The sequence below is a fragment of the Oncorhynchus clarkii genome, chromosome 2 (assembly GCF_045791955.1).
Source record: "Oncorhynchus clarkii lewisi isolate Uvic-CL-2024 chromosome 2, UVic_Ocla_1.0, whole genome shotgun sequence".
Taxonomy (NCBI): Eukaryota; Metazoa; Chordata; class Actinopteri; order Salmoniformes; family Salmonidae; genus Oncorhynchus; species Oncorhynchus clarkii.
Window position 1 is genome coordinate 77,027,995 of NC_092148.1, and position 17,335 is coordinate 77,045,329.

At 44.3% G+C, this 17,335-nt stretch overlaps 1 protein-coding gene across 3 annotated transcripts in view; it reads right to left on the reverse strand.

Annotated features, from left to right (window-relative positions):
• LOC139373949 (thromboxane-A synthase-like) overlaps positions 1 to 17,335 on the reverse strand; it is a 141,709-nt gene that overhangs the window by 97,447 nt on the left and 26,927 nt on the right. For all 3 annotated transcript variants that reach the window (XR_011627629.1, XM_071115035.1, XM_071115040.1), the window contains exon 3: positions 10,842 to 10,935. Coding sequence is in view for 2 of the 3 variants with exons in the window: in XM_071115035.1 (XP_070971136.1) it covers positions 10,842 to 10,935 (94 nt within the window). In the remaining variant the exon portion in view is untranslated. The remainder of the gene's footprint in view (positions 1 to 10,841; positions 10,936 to 17,335) is intronic.

Below are 17,335 nucleotides of genomic sequence, written 5' to 3' on the forward strand. Positions count from 1 at the left end.
GACCTCATATAGACAGGTTGGTGTGTGCCTTTCCAAATCATGTCCAATCAATTGAATTTACCACAGGTGAACTCCAATTAAGTAGTAGAAACATCTCAAGGATGATCAATGGTAACAGGATGCACCTGCATTTTGAGTCTCATAGCAAAGAGTCTGAATACTTATGTAAATAAGGTATTTCTGCTTTTTAGTTTTAATACATTTGCAAAATATTCTAAAAACCTGTTTTCGCTTTGTCATTATTGGGTATTGTGTGTAGATTGATGAAAAAAATGTTTCATTTAATCACTTTTAGAAAAAGGCTGTAACGTAACAACATTTTGAAAAAGGGGAGGGGTCTGAATACTTTCCTGAAAGCACTGTAGATCATATGACAGACAGACAGACAGACAGACAGACAGACAGACAGACAGACAGACAGACAGACAGACAGACAGACAGACAGGACAGACAGAATGAATGTTCCTCAACCCTCATCAACCCTTCTGTCTGATCTGAATAGTGGTCTGTTGGCTCACAAAGGGAAACTTGTCCCGTTAAGGTGCTTATAGAAAGCACTGGGCTCATTGATATTCAAAGCGACAGAGCATCCCACAGAATGGCTGAAGCCCTGGCATTCCTGCAGTCTGGGCTCCCATGGAGGGGTGGTGGGTACAGAGCGCTGGTGTGTGCCCGAAGGAGTGCCCCCTTCATGGTGCTGCACACTGCACAAGTCCAAACTGTCTCAAACTGTCTCCATTCATCCATTTCTCTGTCCTTCTTCCCAGCCCCTCCCTCTACCTCTCTTACTCTATTTTTCTTTCTCCCCCAGTCTTTTTATTACTGCAGAGATTGTCGCATGCCAATACCGGCTCCTCACCCACACAGTTTAGCTTAATGTTGGTACCACAGAGAGGAGCGAAGCCGGAGATGAGCGGGTCACCGACAGAGGCAGACTCTATCAAGTCCCGGATAGTGTATGTGTATGTGTGTGTGTGTGTGTGTGTGTGTGTGTGTGTGTGTGTGTGTGTGTGTGTATGACAACGCAACACAGAACATTTGGAAGTTTGTCCTATCAAATCAAATCAAATTGTATTTGTCACATGCGCCGAATACAACAGGCCCTTACTTACAAGCCCTTAACCAACAATGCAGTTTTAAGAAAATACCTTAAAAAAGTAAGAGACAAGAATAACAAATGATTAAAGAGCAGCAGTAAATAAAAATACAGAGTCAATGTTCCGGTGTCAAGGTAATTGAGGTAGTATGTACATGTAGGTAGAATTATTATGACTATGCATAGATAATAACAGAGAGTAGCAGCAGCGTAGAAGGACGGGGGGTGGGGGGTTGGGCAATGCAAATAGTCTGTGTAGGCATTTGATTAGCTGTTCAGGAGTCTTATGGCTTGGGGGTAGAAGCTATTTAGGAGCCTCTTGGACCTAGACTTGGCGCTCCGGCACCACTTGCCATGCGGCATCAGAGAGAACAGTCTATGACTAGGGTGGCTGTAGTCTTTGACATTTTTTAAGGCCTTCCTCTGACACCGGCCTAGTATAGAGGTACTGGATGGCAGGAAGCTTGGCCTAAGTGATGTACTGGGCCGCACGCACTACCCTCTGTAGTGTCTTGCGGTCAGAGGCCGAGCAGTTTCCATACCAGGCAGTGATGCAAACCGGTCAGGATGCTCTCAATGGTGTCGCTGTAAAACCTTTTGAGGATCTGAGGACTCATGCCAAATCTTTTCTCCTGAGGGGGAAGAGTGAACAGGGAGTACAGGACGGGACTGTGCACGCACCCCTGAGGGGCCCCCGTGTTGAGGATAAGCGTGGCAGATGTGTTGTTACCTACCCTTACCACCTGGGGGCGGCCCGTCAGGAAGTCCAGGATCCAGTTGCAGAGGGAGGTGTTTAGTCCCAGGGTCTGGCTTAGTGATGAGCTTTGAGGGCACTATGGTGAACGCTGAGCTGTAGTCAATGAATAGCATTCTCACATAGGTGTTCCTTCTGTCCAGGTGGGAAAGGGCAGTCTGGAATGGAGATTGTGTCATCTATGGATCTGTTGGTGCGGTATGCAAATTGGAATGGGTCTAGGGTTTATGGGATAATGGTGTTGTTGTGAGCCATGACCAGCCTTTCAAAGCATTTCATGGCTACAGATGTGAGTGCTACGGGTCGGTAGTCATTTAGGCAGGTTACCTTAGTGTTCTTGGGCACAGGGACTATGGTGGTCTGCTTGAAATATGTTGGTATTACAGACTCAGACAGGGAGAGGTTGAAAATGTCAGTGAAGACACTTGCCAGTTGGCCAGCGCATGCTCGGAGTACACGTTCTGGTAATCCATCTGGCCCTGCGGCCTTGTGAATGTTGACCTGTTTCAAGGTCTTACTCACATCGGCTGCGGAGAGAGTGATCACACAGTCGCCCGGAACTACTGATGCTCTCATGCATGTTTCAGTGTTACCTGCCTCGAAGAGAGCATAGAAGTTATTTAGCTCGTCTGGTAGGCTTGTGTCACTGGGCAGCTCTTAGCTGTGCTTCCCTTTGAACTCTGTAATAGTTTGCAGGCCCTGCCACATTCGACGAGAGTCGGAGCCGTTGTAGTACGATTCAATCTTAGTCCTGTAGTGACGCTTTGCCTGTTTGATGGTACGTCTGAGAGCATAGCAGGATTTCATATAAGCTTCCGGGTTAGAGTCCCGCACATTGAAAGCGGCAGCTCTATCCTTTAGCTCAGTGCGAATGTTGCCTGTAATGCATGGCTTCTGGTTGGGTTATGTACGTACAGTCACTGAGGGGACGATGTCCTCGATGCACTTATTGATAAAGCCAGTGACTGATGTGGTGTACTCCTCAATGCATTCGGAAGAATCCCGGAACATATTCCAGTCTGTGCTAGCTAAACAGTCCTGTAGTTTAGCATCTGCTTCATCTGACCACTTTTTTATAGACCGAGTCACTGGTGCTTCCTGCTTACATATTTGCTTGTAAACAGGAATCAGGAGGATAGAATTATGGTCAGATTTGCCAAATGGAGGACGAGGGAGAGCTTTGTATGCGTCTCTGTGTGTGGAGTAAAGGTGGTCTAGAATTGTTTTCCCTCTGGTTGCACATTTAATACGTTGATAGAAATGAGGTAAAACTGATTTAAGATTCCCTGCATTAAAGTCCCTGGCCACTAGTAGCGCCGCCTCTGGATGAGCGGTTTCCTGTTTGCTTATGGCGGTATACAGCTCATTGAGTGAGGTTTTAGTGCCAGCATTGGTCTATGGTGGTATGTAGACAGCTACGAAAAATAACGAACAAAACTCTCTAGGTAGATAGTGTGGTCTACAGCTTATCATGAGATACTCTACCTCAGGCGAGCTTAACATCAAGACTTCCTTAGATACCGTGCACCAGCTGTTGTTTACATAAATGCATATGCTCCTGCCCCTGCTCCTTGTCTTACCAGACACTGCTGCTCTGTCCTGCGGATAGAGTGTATAACCTGCCAGCTGTATGTTCTTAATGTTGTCATTCAGCCACAACCTGGTGAAACATAAGATATCATAGTTTTTAATGTCCCGTTGGTAAGATAAACGTGCTTTCAGTTGGTCCCATTTATTTTCCAGCGATTGAACGTTAGCTAGCAGGATGGAGGGTAAAGGCAGATTAGCCACTCATCGCCTGATCCTCACAAGGCACCCTGATCTCCTTCTCAAGCGAATAACGGGGATCTGGGCCTGGTCTGCGCCTTCCCCTCCGGCGCCATCACAGAAAAAAATATATATAAATACATTTTTTAAAATTTAAATGAAAAATTCTACAAGAAATGTAAAAAAATATTCAGATTTCCTCATACTACTGCGGCGGGAGTATAAACCTTAATTTGTGTTTGGGAATACAGCAGGAAGGCTTTGGGATATGCTGAAATAGCACCCTATTCCCTACCTAGTGCACACATTTTTACAAGGGCTCTGGTAGAGAATAGACTGTCATTTTGGACAGACCCTTGGTAATAGGGAGAGATAGACACTCCTCTCTCTATCTATTCACCATGGAGAGGTGCTGGTTCCACCCAGAGAGACTGCACTGCAGTGTCCTCTGCTTTAGCCTGACCTTGGGAGTCATGGAGAGATGCTGGCCCGAGTAGAGACTGAACCATGCCATTAAATGTGTGGGGGTTTGACTCTCATAGCTCTCAATCTCCAATAATGTATGCCCTGTAACACTAGCTCTCTCTGGCTGGCTAATATGTTGTGTTGTGTTGTGTTGTGTTGTGTTGTGGGGCCAGAGAGGGGGGAGGTGCCATCTTTGAAGGGGGCACATGAGGGGTGGTGGTGGTGGGTGAGCCTCTATATCAGTGTCTTGGGTATTAGAGAGGATCAACCAGCCAGCAAGCCAGCAATAAGAGCTCTACCAAGGGAGATGTAGCAGGGGAGTGCTGGGTGGGGAGCAGCCACCCTGTACGTCAGACGTCTCAGAGATCCTCCAGAAAGATCCACCTTACCCAGCATGGTCGAATTACTGCAAATAAACCACTACTAAAGGACACCAATAAGAATAAGAGACTTGCTAGGGCCAAGAAACACGAGCAATGGACAATGGTCTGATGAATCCAAATTTGAGATTTTTGGTTCCAACCGCCGTGTCTATGTGAGACGCCGAGTAGGTGAACGGATGATTTCCGCATGTGTGGTACCCACCATGAAGCATGGAGGAGGAGGTGTGTTGGTGTGGGGGTACTTTGCTGGTGACACTGTCAGTGATTTATTTAGAATTCAAGACACACTTAACCAGCTTGGCTACCACCATCCCATCTGGTTTGCACTTAGTGGGACTATCATTTGTTTTTCAACAGGACAATGACCCAAAGCACACCTCCACGCTGTGTAAGGGATATTTGAACAGTAAGGAGAGTGATGGAGTGCTGGGCTCCACAATCACCCGACGTCAACCCAATTATAATGATTTGAGTTGAGTTGGACCACAGAGTGAAGGAAAAGCAGTCAACAAGTGCTCAGCATATGTGGGAACTCCTTCAAGACTGATGGAAAAGCATTCCTCATGAAGCTGGTTGAGAGAATGGCAAATGTGTGCAAAGCTGTCATCAAGGCAAAGGGTGGCTACTTTGAATAATAAACAAATCTAAATATATTTTATAACACTTTTTTGGTTACTATAAGATTCCATATGTGTTATTTCATAGTTTTGATATCTTCACTATTATTCTACAATGTATAAAATAGTAAAAATAAAGAAAAACCCTTGAATGAGTAGGCGTGTCCAAAGTTGACTGTTTAACACTTTTCTGGTTTCTAGATTTTTATTTTTATTTCAACTTTATTTAACCAGGTAGCCCAGTTGAGAACAAGTTCTCATTTACAACTGCGACCTGTCCAAGATAAAGCAAAGCAGTGCAACAAAAAACAACACAGAGTTACACATGGAATAAACAAAAGTACAGTCAAAAACACAATAGAAAAATCTATATACAGTGTGTGCAAATGGAATGATTCCATCTGTTATTTCATTGTTTTCAAATCAAATCAAATGTTATTGGTCACATACACATGGTTAGCAGATGTTAATACGAGTGTAGCGAAATGCTTGTCCTTCTCGTTCCGACAGTGCAGTAATATCTAACAAATAATCTAACAATTTCCCAACAACTACCTAATACACACAAATCTAAAGGGGTGAATGAGAATACGTACATATGGGTGATGGCCGAGCGGCATAGGCAAGGTGCAATAGATGGCATAAAATACATACATATGATATGAGTAATGTAAGATATGTAAACATTATTAATGTGGCATTATTTAAAGTGGCATTGTTTAAAGTGACTAGTGATCCATTTATTAAAGTGTTCAGTGATTGGGTCTCAACGTAGGCAGCAACCTCTCTGAGTTAGTGATTGCTGTTTAGCAGTCTGATGGCCTTGAGATAGAAGCTGTTTTTCAGTGTCTCGGTTTCAGCTTTGATCCACCTGTTCATACCTCACCTTCTGGATGGTAGTGGTGTGAACAGGCAGTGGCTCGGGTGGTTGTTGTCCTTGATGATCTTTTTGGCCTTCCTGTGACATCGGGTGCTGTAGGTGTCATGGAGGGCAGGTAGTTTGCCCCCGGTGATGTGTTGTTCAGACAGCACCTCCCTCTTAAGAGCCTTGCGGTTGAGGGCTGTGCAATTGCCGTACCAGGCTGTGATACAGCCCGACAGGATGCTCTCAATTGTGCATCTGTAAAAGTTTTTCATGGTTTTGGGTGACAAGCCAAATTTCTTCAGCCTTCTGAGGTCGAAGAGGCGCAACCACACTGTCTGTGTGGGTGGACCATTTCAGGTTGTCTGTGATGTGTAAGCAGAGGAACTTAAAACTTTCCACCTTCTCCACTGCTGTTCCTTCGATGTGGACAGGGGGATGTTCCCTCTGATTGTTCCTAAAGTCCACGATCATCTCCTTTGTTTTGTTGACGTTGAGTGAGAGGTTGTTTTCCTGACACCACACTCCAAGGGCCTTCACCTCCTCCTTCTAGGCTGTCTCGTTGTTGTTGGTAATCAAGCCCACTACTGTTGTGTCATCTGTAAACTTGATGATTGAGCTGGAGGCGAGCATGGCCACGCGGTCGTGGGTGAACAGGGAGTACAGGAGGGGGCTGAGCACGCACCCTTGTTGGGCCCCAGTGTTGAGGGTCAGCGAAGTAGAGATGTTGTTTCCTACCTTCACCACCTGGGGCGCGGCCCATCAGAAAGTCCAGGACCCAATTGCACAGGGCGGGGTTGAGACCCAGGGCCTCCAGCTTGATGATGAGCTTGGAGGGTACTATGTTGTTGAAGGCTGATCTGTAGTCAATGAACAGCATTCTTACATCTCTTGTCCAGATGGGATAGGGCAGTGTGCAGTGTGATGGTGATTGCATCGTCTGTGGACCTGTTGCGGCGGTATGCAAACTGAAGTGGGTCTAGGGTGGCCGGTAAGGTTGAGGTGATATGATCCTTGACTAGTCTCTCAAAGCACTTCATGATGACAGAAGTGAGTGTTACGGGGAGGTAGTTATTTAGTTAATTTATCTTTGCCTTCTTGGGTACAGGAACACTTGTGGCCATCTTGAAGCACGTGGGGACAGCAGACTGGGATAGGGAGCGATTGAATATGTCCGTAAACATACCAGCCAGCTTGTCTGTGCATGCTCTGAGAACGTGGCTAGGGATGCCATCTGGGCCAGAAGCCTTGCGATGGTTAACATGTTTAAATGTATTACTGACGTCGGTCACGGAGAAGGGGGTGCAGTCCTTGTTAGCGGGCCGTGATGGTGGCACTGTATTATCCTCAGAGCGGGAAAAGGTGTTTAGTTTGTCTGGAAGCGCAATGTCGGTGTACGTGACGTGGCTGGTTTTCTTTTTGTAGTCCGTGATTTTCTGTAGACCCTGCCACATAAGATAAGACTCTGGAAAAGCAGGAACAGAAAAGCATCCAGTTGAGGAACAATAACAGTAGCCACATCAGGGTTGTCATTGAGGTGCTGATCCATTTTCTCCTGAAAATGTGGCAGGTGTCTGAGCCGTTGAATTGCGACTCCACTTTGTCCCTGTACCAGCACTTCACTTGTTTGATTGCCTTGAGGAGGGAATAACTACATTGATTATATTCAGCCATATTCCCAGACCTCTTTCCATGGTGAAATGCGTTGGTTCGCATTTTCAGTTTTGCGTGAATGCCACCATCCATCCATGGTTTCTGGTTAGGGTACGTTTTAATAGTCACAGTGGGTACAACATATCCAATGCACTTCTTTATAAACTCATGCACTGAGTCAGTGTATATATTGATGTTGTTATCTGAGGCTGACCAGAACATATTCCAGGGCGCGTGATCAAAACAATCTTGAAGCGTGGATTCCGATTGGTCAAACCAGCGTTGAAAGGTTCTACTCACTGGTACATCATTTTTTAGTTTCTGCCTATAAGACAGTAGGAGCAAGATGGCATTGTGGTTGGATTTGCCGAAGGGAGGGCGGGGGAGGGCTTTGTATGCATCGCGGAAGTTAGAGTAGCAGTGATCGAGTGTATTACCCCCGCGGGTAGTGCAATCAATATGCTGACAGAATTTAGGTAGCCTTGTTCTCCAATTTGCCTTGTTAAAATCCCCAACTACAATAAATACAGCCTCAGGATATATGGTTTCCAGTTTACATAGAGTCCAGTGTAGTTCCGTGAGGGCCGTCTTGGTGTCTGCTTGAGGGGGAATGTACACAGCTGTGACGATAACTGACGAGAATTCTCCTTGTAGAAAATATTGCCGGCATTTGATTGTAAGGAATTCTAGGTCGGGTGAGAAGAAGCACTTGAGTTCCTGTATGTTGTTATGATTACACCATGAGACATTAATCATGAAACATACACCCCCACTCTTCCTCTTCCCAGAGAGGTGTTTATCTCTGTCAGCACTATGCATAGAGAAGCCCGGTGGCTGAACCGATTCCGACAACATATCCAGAGAGAGCCATGTTTCCGTGAAACAGGGAATGTTACCATCGCTGATGTCTCTCTGGAAGGCAACCCTTGCTCGAACTTCATCTACCTTGTTGTCAAGAGACTGGACATTGGCGAGTAGTACACTCGGGGGCAATGGGCAATGTGCACATCTTCGGAGTCTGACCAGAAGAGCGCTCTGTCTGCCCCTTCTGCGGTGCCGTTGTTTTGGGAAGGCTTTTGGAATTAGATACATTGTCCTTCAGGAAAGTCGTATTCCTGGTCGTAATGTTGGTAAGTTGACGTCGCTCTTATATCCAATAGTTCTTCCCGGCTGTATGTAGTAAGACTTAAGATTTCCTGGGGTAACAATGTAAGAAATAATACATAAAAAAACGAAATACTGAATAGTTTCCTAAGTACTCGAAGCGAGGCGACCATCTCTGTCGGCGCGATCTTAGGCACATTTTGATGTCTTCACTATTATTCTACAATGTAAAAAATAGTACAAATAAAGAAAAACCCTTGAATGAGTAAGTGTGTCCAAACTTTTGACTGGTACTGTACCTACATACAAAGACACACACTCTCTCTTGTTGTTGTGCTTGATGTGAGTGTGGCATGCAGAAGTGGGTCAGAGGATTCTACGAGAGAAGATGGCTCTTTGTGTCTGCAGATCTGAGTCTCAGCACTGACACACATTATCGAAGCAGCTTCAGCATCTCCCTGCTTCACCTGAGGACTCTCCCCAGCCACCGGACAGACAGTGTAATTATGCAAGGCACTGAAGGCAAAGCTGCCTGCATACTTTACCACCTCAGCCCTTAGCCCGACACTGCAGTTCCGCTGAGAGGGACATCAAGGGCACTGACTATTGTGTAATAGTCTAAAGCCAGGCTACAGAGCACTGGGTCCTGAATTTGAGAATCAAGCTTACCCCTGAATGTCACTGATTGCAAAATAAGGCCAAGTAGGAAGAAGTAGGACGTAGGAAGAATAAATAAAAAATGACTGATGGAGAGAAGAGATAAAGAAAGAAAGAGATAGCTGTCCTCGTAAAAGACCAGTAAAGCTAGCTGCAGTGATAATGACAGGGGACACAGCCCACCCTGCCTGCCTGCCCCACTGAAGACTATTGACTGCTGAATCTCATAAAGATATGTCCTGCAGAGAAGCATCTGCATGCCACAACACCATACCATGGGCAATAATTACACATTGCATTTAAAGGCATTGTCTTGTAACTGGAATAGACGTCAAACTGAATGGCAAGCATAAGGGCAAGCATCATCTCTAGACTATTACTGCGTTATAATGTATTTGTCTCCTTTTGGTATTGTACTTGTTGATATCTATACAGTTGGTACTATATAGTGAACCTTTGTGAGTAAACTCAAGGCATGACTTGGAAAATACAATTTTTGGGAAATACCATAGAGATAGTTACAGGACTCATCTTGGGTACAACCTGTTGCAGCATGAACATTTCCATTGAGGTCTTTCACCATTTTAAAGTAGTCAACTGGGTGGGGATTCCTATGGGTTGGGAGAAATTAGTGAATGATCAGAGCATTGTCTTCAAATTGAGTGACATGGTTTGTAAATGGCTTTAAGCTATATCACCGCCATCTAGTGGCCACAATAAATTAATGACAAGATTTAGTTCCCGAATCCAGCACTGCAGGTGGCGGTAAATCACCAATATTAGCTTTACACTTTTTTCAAACACAAATGAAGTAGAAAATGTACTACTTTAAAAATGTTGTCAAAGATGCAATAATGGCACAGATACAAAGATGAGACCTCTTTCCATCTGTCAATCTGTCTATGGAAAATACTGGTATTCCTGTTCAACATCTCTGGTGTCTTTGTTGTAGGGGTAGGCAGAATGGAGAGAGATAAAATATCACCATATTGAATCAGTTATATTGAGCCCTCCCACTCACTGCTTTACATTTTACATTATATATTCATCATAAAAGTAATGCAATTACCAATAAGGGCAATCTATTTGGGAATCAAATGGTATTAAAAGTCATTACTTGTGAGTCGTATTTAATGAACAAATCTAATGAAGTGCAGCTAGATGTTGGAAGCCTGATTTCTCTCGCCTTAGGGGGTGGTGTGCGGATGTCTGCATGGGAGTGTGTGTGCGTCTGTGTGTGTATGTGTGTGGAATGGGGGGAGGGGGGGGAGGGGGGGGGGTTAAGTGATTTCAACGTATTTTCAATGTATGTAACCAAAAAAGACAGGCAATACCCTTGTCTCTGTAAAAAGGGAAGAACATCCTGCATTGAACTATTGATTGCACACACAAATATCACACTGGTTGGCAGGGGAAATATGCTTAAATTCAGTGGTTTCTTTTAGTGAGAGTGTGGATTCTTCCATACCAGTCAGTATCTTACCTGACGAAATAGAAACAGGTTCCCAAAGAATGGGGACGGTTTGGGGTGCCTTATTCCACATTGAGCCAGGGACGAATAGGGGAACGTAGCATACCTAGAGAGGGAGTGAGAGAGAGAGAGAGAGTTGTGGTGTGAGTTAGTAACAGATAAAATGTACTGGGGGATATAGTAGTAATGCTACGGAGGTTACAGCATCTAATCTGGCAGATATGCTGCCTAAGCGGTACCTCACAAACACACAACATTATGACACTTGAAAGACTTATTTGCTCTGGGGAATGTAAAAATTCCACACTCCGACTCCTAAAACGGAACAGCATACATTATTCATCACAGGCACTGCTGGCGTTTTCTGCTGATATGCAAGTCATTGGAATGAGGAAGGGGACTTTTGTACGGGACTTTGAGGAGCATTATGGGATACCACAGGACGTTTTTTTAGTCATGTAATACACTGTCTGCTCTAGACAGGGTGGATTCTGGGAGTGTGTGTGTGTGTGTGTGTGTGTGTGTGTGTGTGTGTGTGTGAGTATCCTGGCCAAGTAAAGGGCAATTAAAGGATGGCTGTCTCCCTGTGTGTTGCTATAGCCATGGACTCAGAGACAGGAAAAGGTGGTTACAGTCAGAAAACAAAGCTTTGCACACAAAACCTCCCACACAGTCAGGGAGGGAGCAGTGACAGACAGGCAGATGTATGGTTAAGGGCACACAACACTGACTGGATTGAGAAAGTCACATTTACAACATACGTAAACGACCAACAAAAGAAAGCTGCAAGACTGAGCAGCCAACACAGGACTGATTCACACAGACACACGCAAACACACAGATCCACCTCCACACACACACACACACACACACACACACACACACACACACACACACACACACACACACACACACACACACACACACCTCTGATACTAAAAACCCAAATAGATTCAAACATCCACTTCATCTCCTCCTATGCCACTGAACGAAAAACATAATTAGTAATGAGATCTGAAACTCCAACCATAGATAAAAGGAAAACCAATAATATCTCAACACACTGACTCATGTTCTGACACCTACATAATAATAACCACATGCTTGTCACACATCCATGACAGACAGACATCCCTCTCCGCTTACCATTCGCATTAGCCTTAGCAGCATCTCTCACAACACCAAGCCCTAGCTAGCTAAATATATGGATATGATCAGCTGCTTGGCTTTAAAAATACATATGCCAAACAGCCTGCCTGACTTGTTTCTTCACTTTTTAATTGGTTATAAGTAACAGTAACACAGAGCTGTGAGTCATCATGAGGACATGTGGCAGAGATGCTTGCTAACTAGCCTAGTTGCTAATGTTGGATTAAGAGACTTTGCTATCAATTAAATGTATTCATATACCATAATTAGTAACACTTAAAAGTTGCCCTCATACCCATATAACTACACAGTAATAACTGTGTGACAACATTGTTACATAGTAACTGCTTTGTAATTACATGGTGTTTTTCTTAGAAGCCTCATACTCCACAGTCATGTTCTATCAAGCTCACATCTGTCATTGACACAGTCATTAATGTCCTTTATAAAAAGGGTGGGTCTGAATGCTGATTGGTTAAAACCGCATTCCAGCTGTTGTCTATTCCACAAGTTGCCACTGGCTAAATCTACGATGTTAAAATGCCTATTTTGTTCCACTGTCTCTTCAGCCCAGCCAGGCAATTTATTAACTTGATCTCCACTAGAAAAAGCATCGAGACAATATCTCACATTTCTTTTAGACTAACATTTAGTTTTCAACAGCGGAAATTTGTATAAACCTTGCCGTCTGTCTCTCCAACATTTGCAACCTTGTTTCAATATTCAAATTCGATCTCCAGCTGTCCCATAGTAATGAAAGTGTCGGGAGTCGGGATGAGACAGACAGGCAGGCAGCTTTTCTCAGCCAGTCGGAAACATTAATAAGTATCATTTTTATGGATATATACAGAGAACTATCAATAGAAAACCGGTAAAACGAATCGAAGTGCAGCTAGTTTGCAGTCTTTCCAGCTAAAGTTTGAAGTGATTGTGTTAGCTGTGTTGTTGGATAGCAACTCTGAATAACTGTGTCCTGATGAGAGAGCACATTTTCTATGCTAGGTGAAATCGTGCATCATTAGCTCATTGTTATGGATGCATCCAAATAAATGTCACTTGAAAACAGCTAAAACAAATGCAAATGCAGCTACTCTGTTGTTATTCTGGCTGCACTGTTTGATGTGATTGTAAGTTAGCCGTAGTTGGCTAGCTAGCAAGCAAGGGATAAGAATGTTGCCAGTCAGTAGGGCAATGGAGCATTTAGAACAACAAAAATACTGAATGACTAGGTCGCGTCTCTTGCAACCAAACCGATAGAACGAACGACCAGCCGGCTTCGGTAGCAACCCTAGATTTGTGTCAGGACTATATCTTGTGGAAGGATTGAAACAGTATGAATAAATTTATCAACAAAAAAATCTAATAAAAATCTATCCTTATTTGAATATGTTGGTAACCCAACTTTGTCTCGGGCCTAACAACAGCTGTGCCAATATATCCTCCAAACACCGGCTTCTCAGGCATTATCACTTAAATGTTACTGAGTAGTGCAGACTGGGGTGAGATATTGTGTTTGTTTCCACTGTTGCTGTGGAAATGTGGGAGTGTATAATGGCTGGTATCGTGGCCTCATCTATAGAGAGACAGAGAGAGTGGTGTTGTCATCAGCAGCAGGCACGTGACACTCTTAGTCTCAACACATTGACTGGGTAGAACAAACATATTTATGACTGTGGGGGTTGTTGTAGAGGCCATGCAGAATAGGCAGTCATAGAGTTAAGAAAAACACTGTGTCAGTCATACTAAGTGAAATACAAACACATTCACAGTAACACACACATACACACACACAGGGAGAGGCTGTGAGCAGTACTGACCTGTCTGTCCTGTACTGAATCTTCCTACACAGAGACAGACAGGTGCTCCTATGAGACCAAGGCTTTACTGTTCCTACAATACAAGAATGGAGGCTGGAGCAGAGCTGGTATATGATTGACGTACTGTATAGCCTAGAAACCAACAAACTATACTGAAGCTTCATTGAATTATACACTGAAATGTTTCTATGCTACAGCACATGTTCAGGTTAACCAGGCTAAGCTGTGATGTACTATACTACAAAGAGATGAGCTATGCTAAATACATTAGGCCATACCGTGTTACGCTGAAGTCACACACAGCTTTTACTTCTTCTTGTCCTTTTGAGATGGGCAGCAATACGTACAGTTGAAGTCGGAAGTTTACATTAAAACTCGTTTTTCAACCACTCCACAAATTTCTTGTTAACAAACTATAGTTTTGGCAAGTTGGTTAGGACATCTACTTTGTGCATGACACATTTTTCCAACTATTGTTTTCAGACATATTATTTCACTTATAATTCACTGTATCACAATTCCAGTGGGTCAGAAGTTAACATACACTAAGTTGACTGTGCCTTTGAACAGCTTGGAAAATTCCACAAAGTCTGGTTCATCCTTGGGAGCAATTTCCAAACGCCTGAAGGTACCACGTTCATCTGTACAAACAATAGTACGCAAGTATAAACACCATGGGACCACGCAGCCGTCATACCGCTCAGGAAGGAGACGCGTTCTGTCTCCTAGAGATGAACGTACTTTGGTGCGAAAGTGCAAATCAATCCCAGAACAACAGCAAAGGACGTTGTGAAGATGCTGGAGGAAACAGGTACAAAAGTATCTATATCCACAGTAAAACAAGTCCTATATCGACATAACCTGAAAGGCCGCTCAGCAAGGAAGAAGCCACTGCTCCAACATCGCCATAAAAAAGCCATTGGAGTGGCCATCCCAAAGCCCTGGCCTCAATCCTATATAACATTTTTGGACAGAACTGAAAAAGTGTGTGCGAGCAAGGTGACCTACAAACCTGACTCAGTTACACCAGCTCTGTCAGGAGGAATATATATCACCCAACTCATTGTGGGAAACTTGTGGAAGGCTACCCGAAATGTTTGACCCAAGTTAAACAATCTAAAGGAAATGCTACCAAATACTAATTGAGTGTATGTAAACTTCTGACCCACTGGGAATGTGATGAAAGAAATTAAAGCTGAAATAAATAATTCTCTCTACTATTATTCTGACATTTCACATACTCAAAATAAAGTGAGGTTTAAATGTCAGGAATTGTGAAAAACTGAGTTAAAATGTATTAGGCAAAGGTATATGTAAACTTCCGACTTCAACTGTAACTGTGACTGCATGACTGACTCAAAGTACTTTTATAGTGTTAAAATTCCATAGTTGTTATTATTGTGTTAATTCACAAGTTCAATCAGCTGTGCACCGGCTTGGGGACCCTGAGGAGAGAATTAAGAACCACTGATTTGGTCAACAGTTCTCAATTGACAACAAGAACTTTCACAACACACAGTTGCTGGTCATTTTCCTTGCAATGACATAACACAACACATTAGATAAACTGGAATGACACACGCACTCCCGGTTGCACAAAAAGATCTGTGAGCTAACCACACCCCAAAATATTCTAATATCCTGGAGGTGAGAAAAGTATGTGTCTCTCTGTTTTTCTTCTTTCATGGGGCTGAGGGAGGGCATTGAAGCACCTGCAGGTTTGCTTTGTGTGTGTATGGTGCGAGAGTGTGTGCGTGTGTGTGTATATGTGTATGTGTGTGTATGTGCGTCAGAAGTCAGTGTGAATGTGCTATCAGCACGTGTCTGTGTGTCTATCTGTGTGTCTTTGTTTATCTGTCTGTCTGTTTCTCTGTACATCTTTGTAGGGAGTAATTGAGTGGTAGAGGACATCATAGAGCACCACAGGGCTCCAGCTGAGGGAACAGCATCTCCTCCAGAGACACAAAACAGGTGGCGGGGGGGGGGGTCAGAGGGATGAGAGAAGGAATATGAGGAGAAGCTAGGTTGAAAATATACAGGTTAAGACAAGAGCTTTCTAATATCCCATAACTCTTTGTACCTGAATTCAACAAGGGACCAGCTTCCGCATTCGGAATGACTGGGAGAGAATGGTAGCAGCACAGAAAGTTTGCCATCAAAGTGAAAAATAAACACAATCGTAGTGAAATTCAGCTAAATACTCAGTGAACACATAGTATAACTGCTTGACTGTCATTCTAGTCATTTAAATGATTTTAAAATAATCTACAGCCACTTTATTACTGGACGTCCTGACCACTAGTCACGTTTTCAATGCTAATCCTGTAGAACCCAGCGACGGTGCTAATCCTGTAGAACCCAGCGACGGTGCTAATCCTGTAGAACCCAGCGACGGTGCTAATCCTGTAGAACCCAGCGACGGTGCTAATCCCCATGAATTTGTTCATTTTCGAATGTTTCCGCATGGACATATTACGGTGTCTGAACCTTCCCATCTTCAACCTAGAGGAGAAGAGGGAGAGTAAAACAGTATGTGGAAGCGAGAGGAAAAGAAAGGCTAAGAGTTTGAGAAGGAGAGACGGGAGAGAAGGACTAGTGGAGAAAGTGGAGGAGGAAAGAGACTAGGGCCTTCTGTTACTGTAGGAGCTGGGCCTGTTGTTACAGTAGGAGCTGGGCCTGTTGTTACTGTAAGAGCTGGGCCTGTTGTTACAGTAAGAGCTTGGCCTGCGGTTACAGTAAGAGCTGGGCCTGTTGTTACAGTAGGAGCTGGGCCTGTTGTTACTGTAAGAGCTTGGCCTGTTGTTACAGTAAGAGCTGGGCCTGCTGTTACAGTAAGAGCTGGGCCTGCTGTTACAGTAAGAGTTGGGCCTGTTGTTACTGTAAGAGCTGGGCCTGTTGTTACAGTAGGAGCTGGGCCTGCTGTTACAGTAGGAGCTGGGCCTGTTGTTACAGTAAGAGCTGGGCCTGCTGTTACAGTAAGAGCTGGGCCTGCTGTTACAGTAAGAGCTGCGCCTGCTGTTACAGTAAGAGCTAGGTCTGCTGTTACAGTAAGAGCTGGGTCTGCTGCTACAGTAAGAGCTGGGCCTGCTGTTACAGTAAGAGCTGGACCTGCTGTTACAGTAAGAGCTGGGCCTGCTGTTACAGTAAGAGCTGGGCCTGTTGTTACAGTAAGAGCTGGGCCTGCTGTTACAGTAGGAGCTGGGCCTGTTGTTACAGTAAGAGCTGGGCCTGTTGTTACAGTAAGAGCTGGGCCTGCTGTTACAGTAGGAGCTGGGCTTGCTGTTACAGTAGGAGCTGGGCCTGCTGTTACAGTAGGAGCTGGGCTTGCTGTTACAGTAGGAGCTGGGCCTGCTGTTACAGTAGGGACTGAGCTTGCTGTTACAGTAGGAGCTGGGCTTGCTGTTACAGTAGGAGCTGGGCCTGCTGTTTCAGTAAGATCTGGGCCTGTTGTTACAGTAGGAGCTGGGCCTGTTGTTACAGTAAGAGCTGGTCCTGTTGTTACAGTAAGAGCTGGGCCTGTTGTTACAGTAAGAGCTGGAC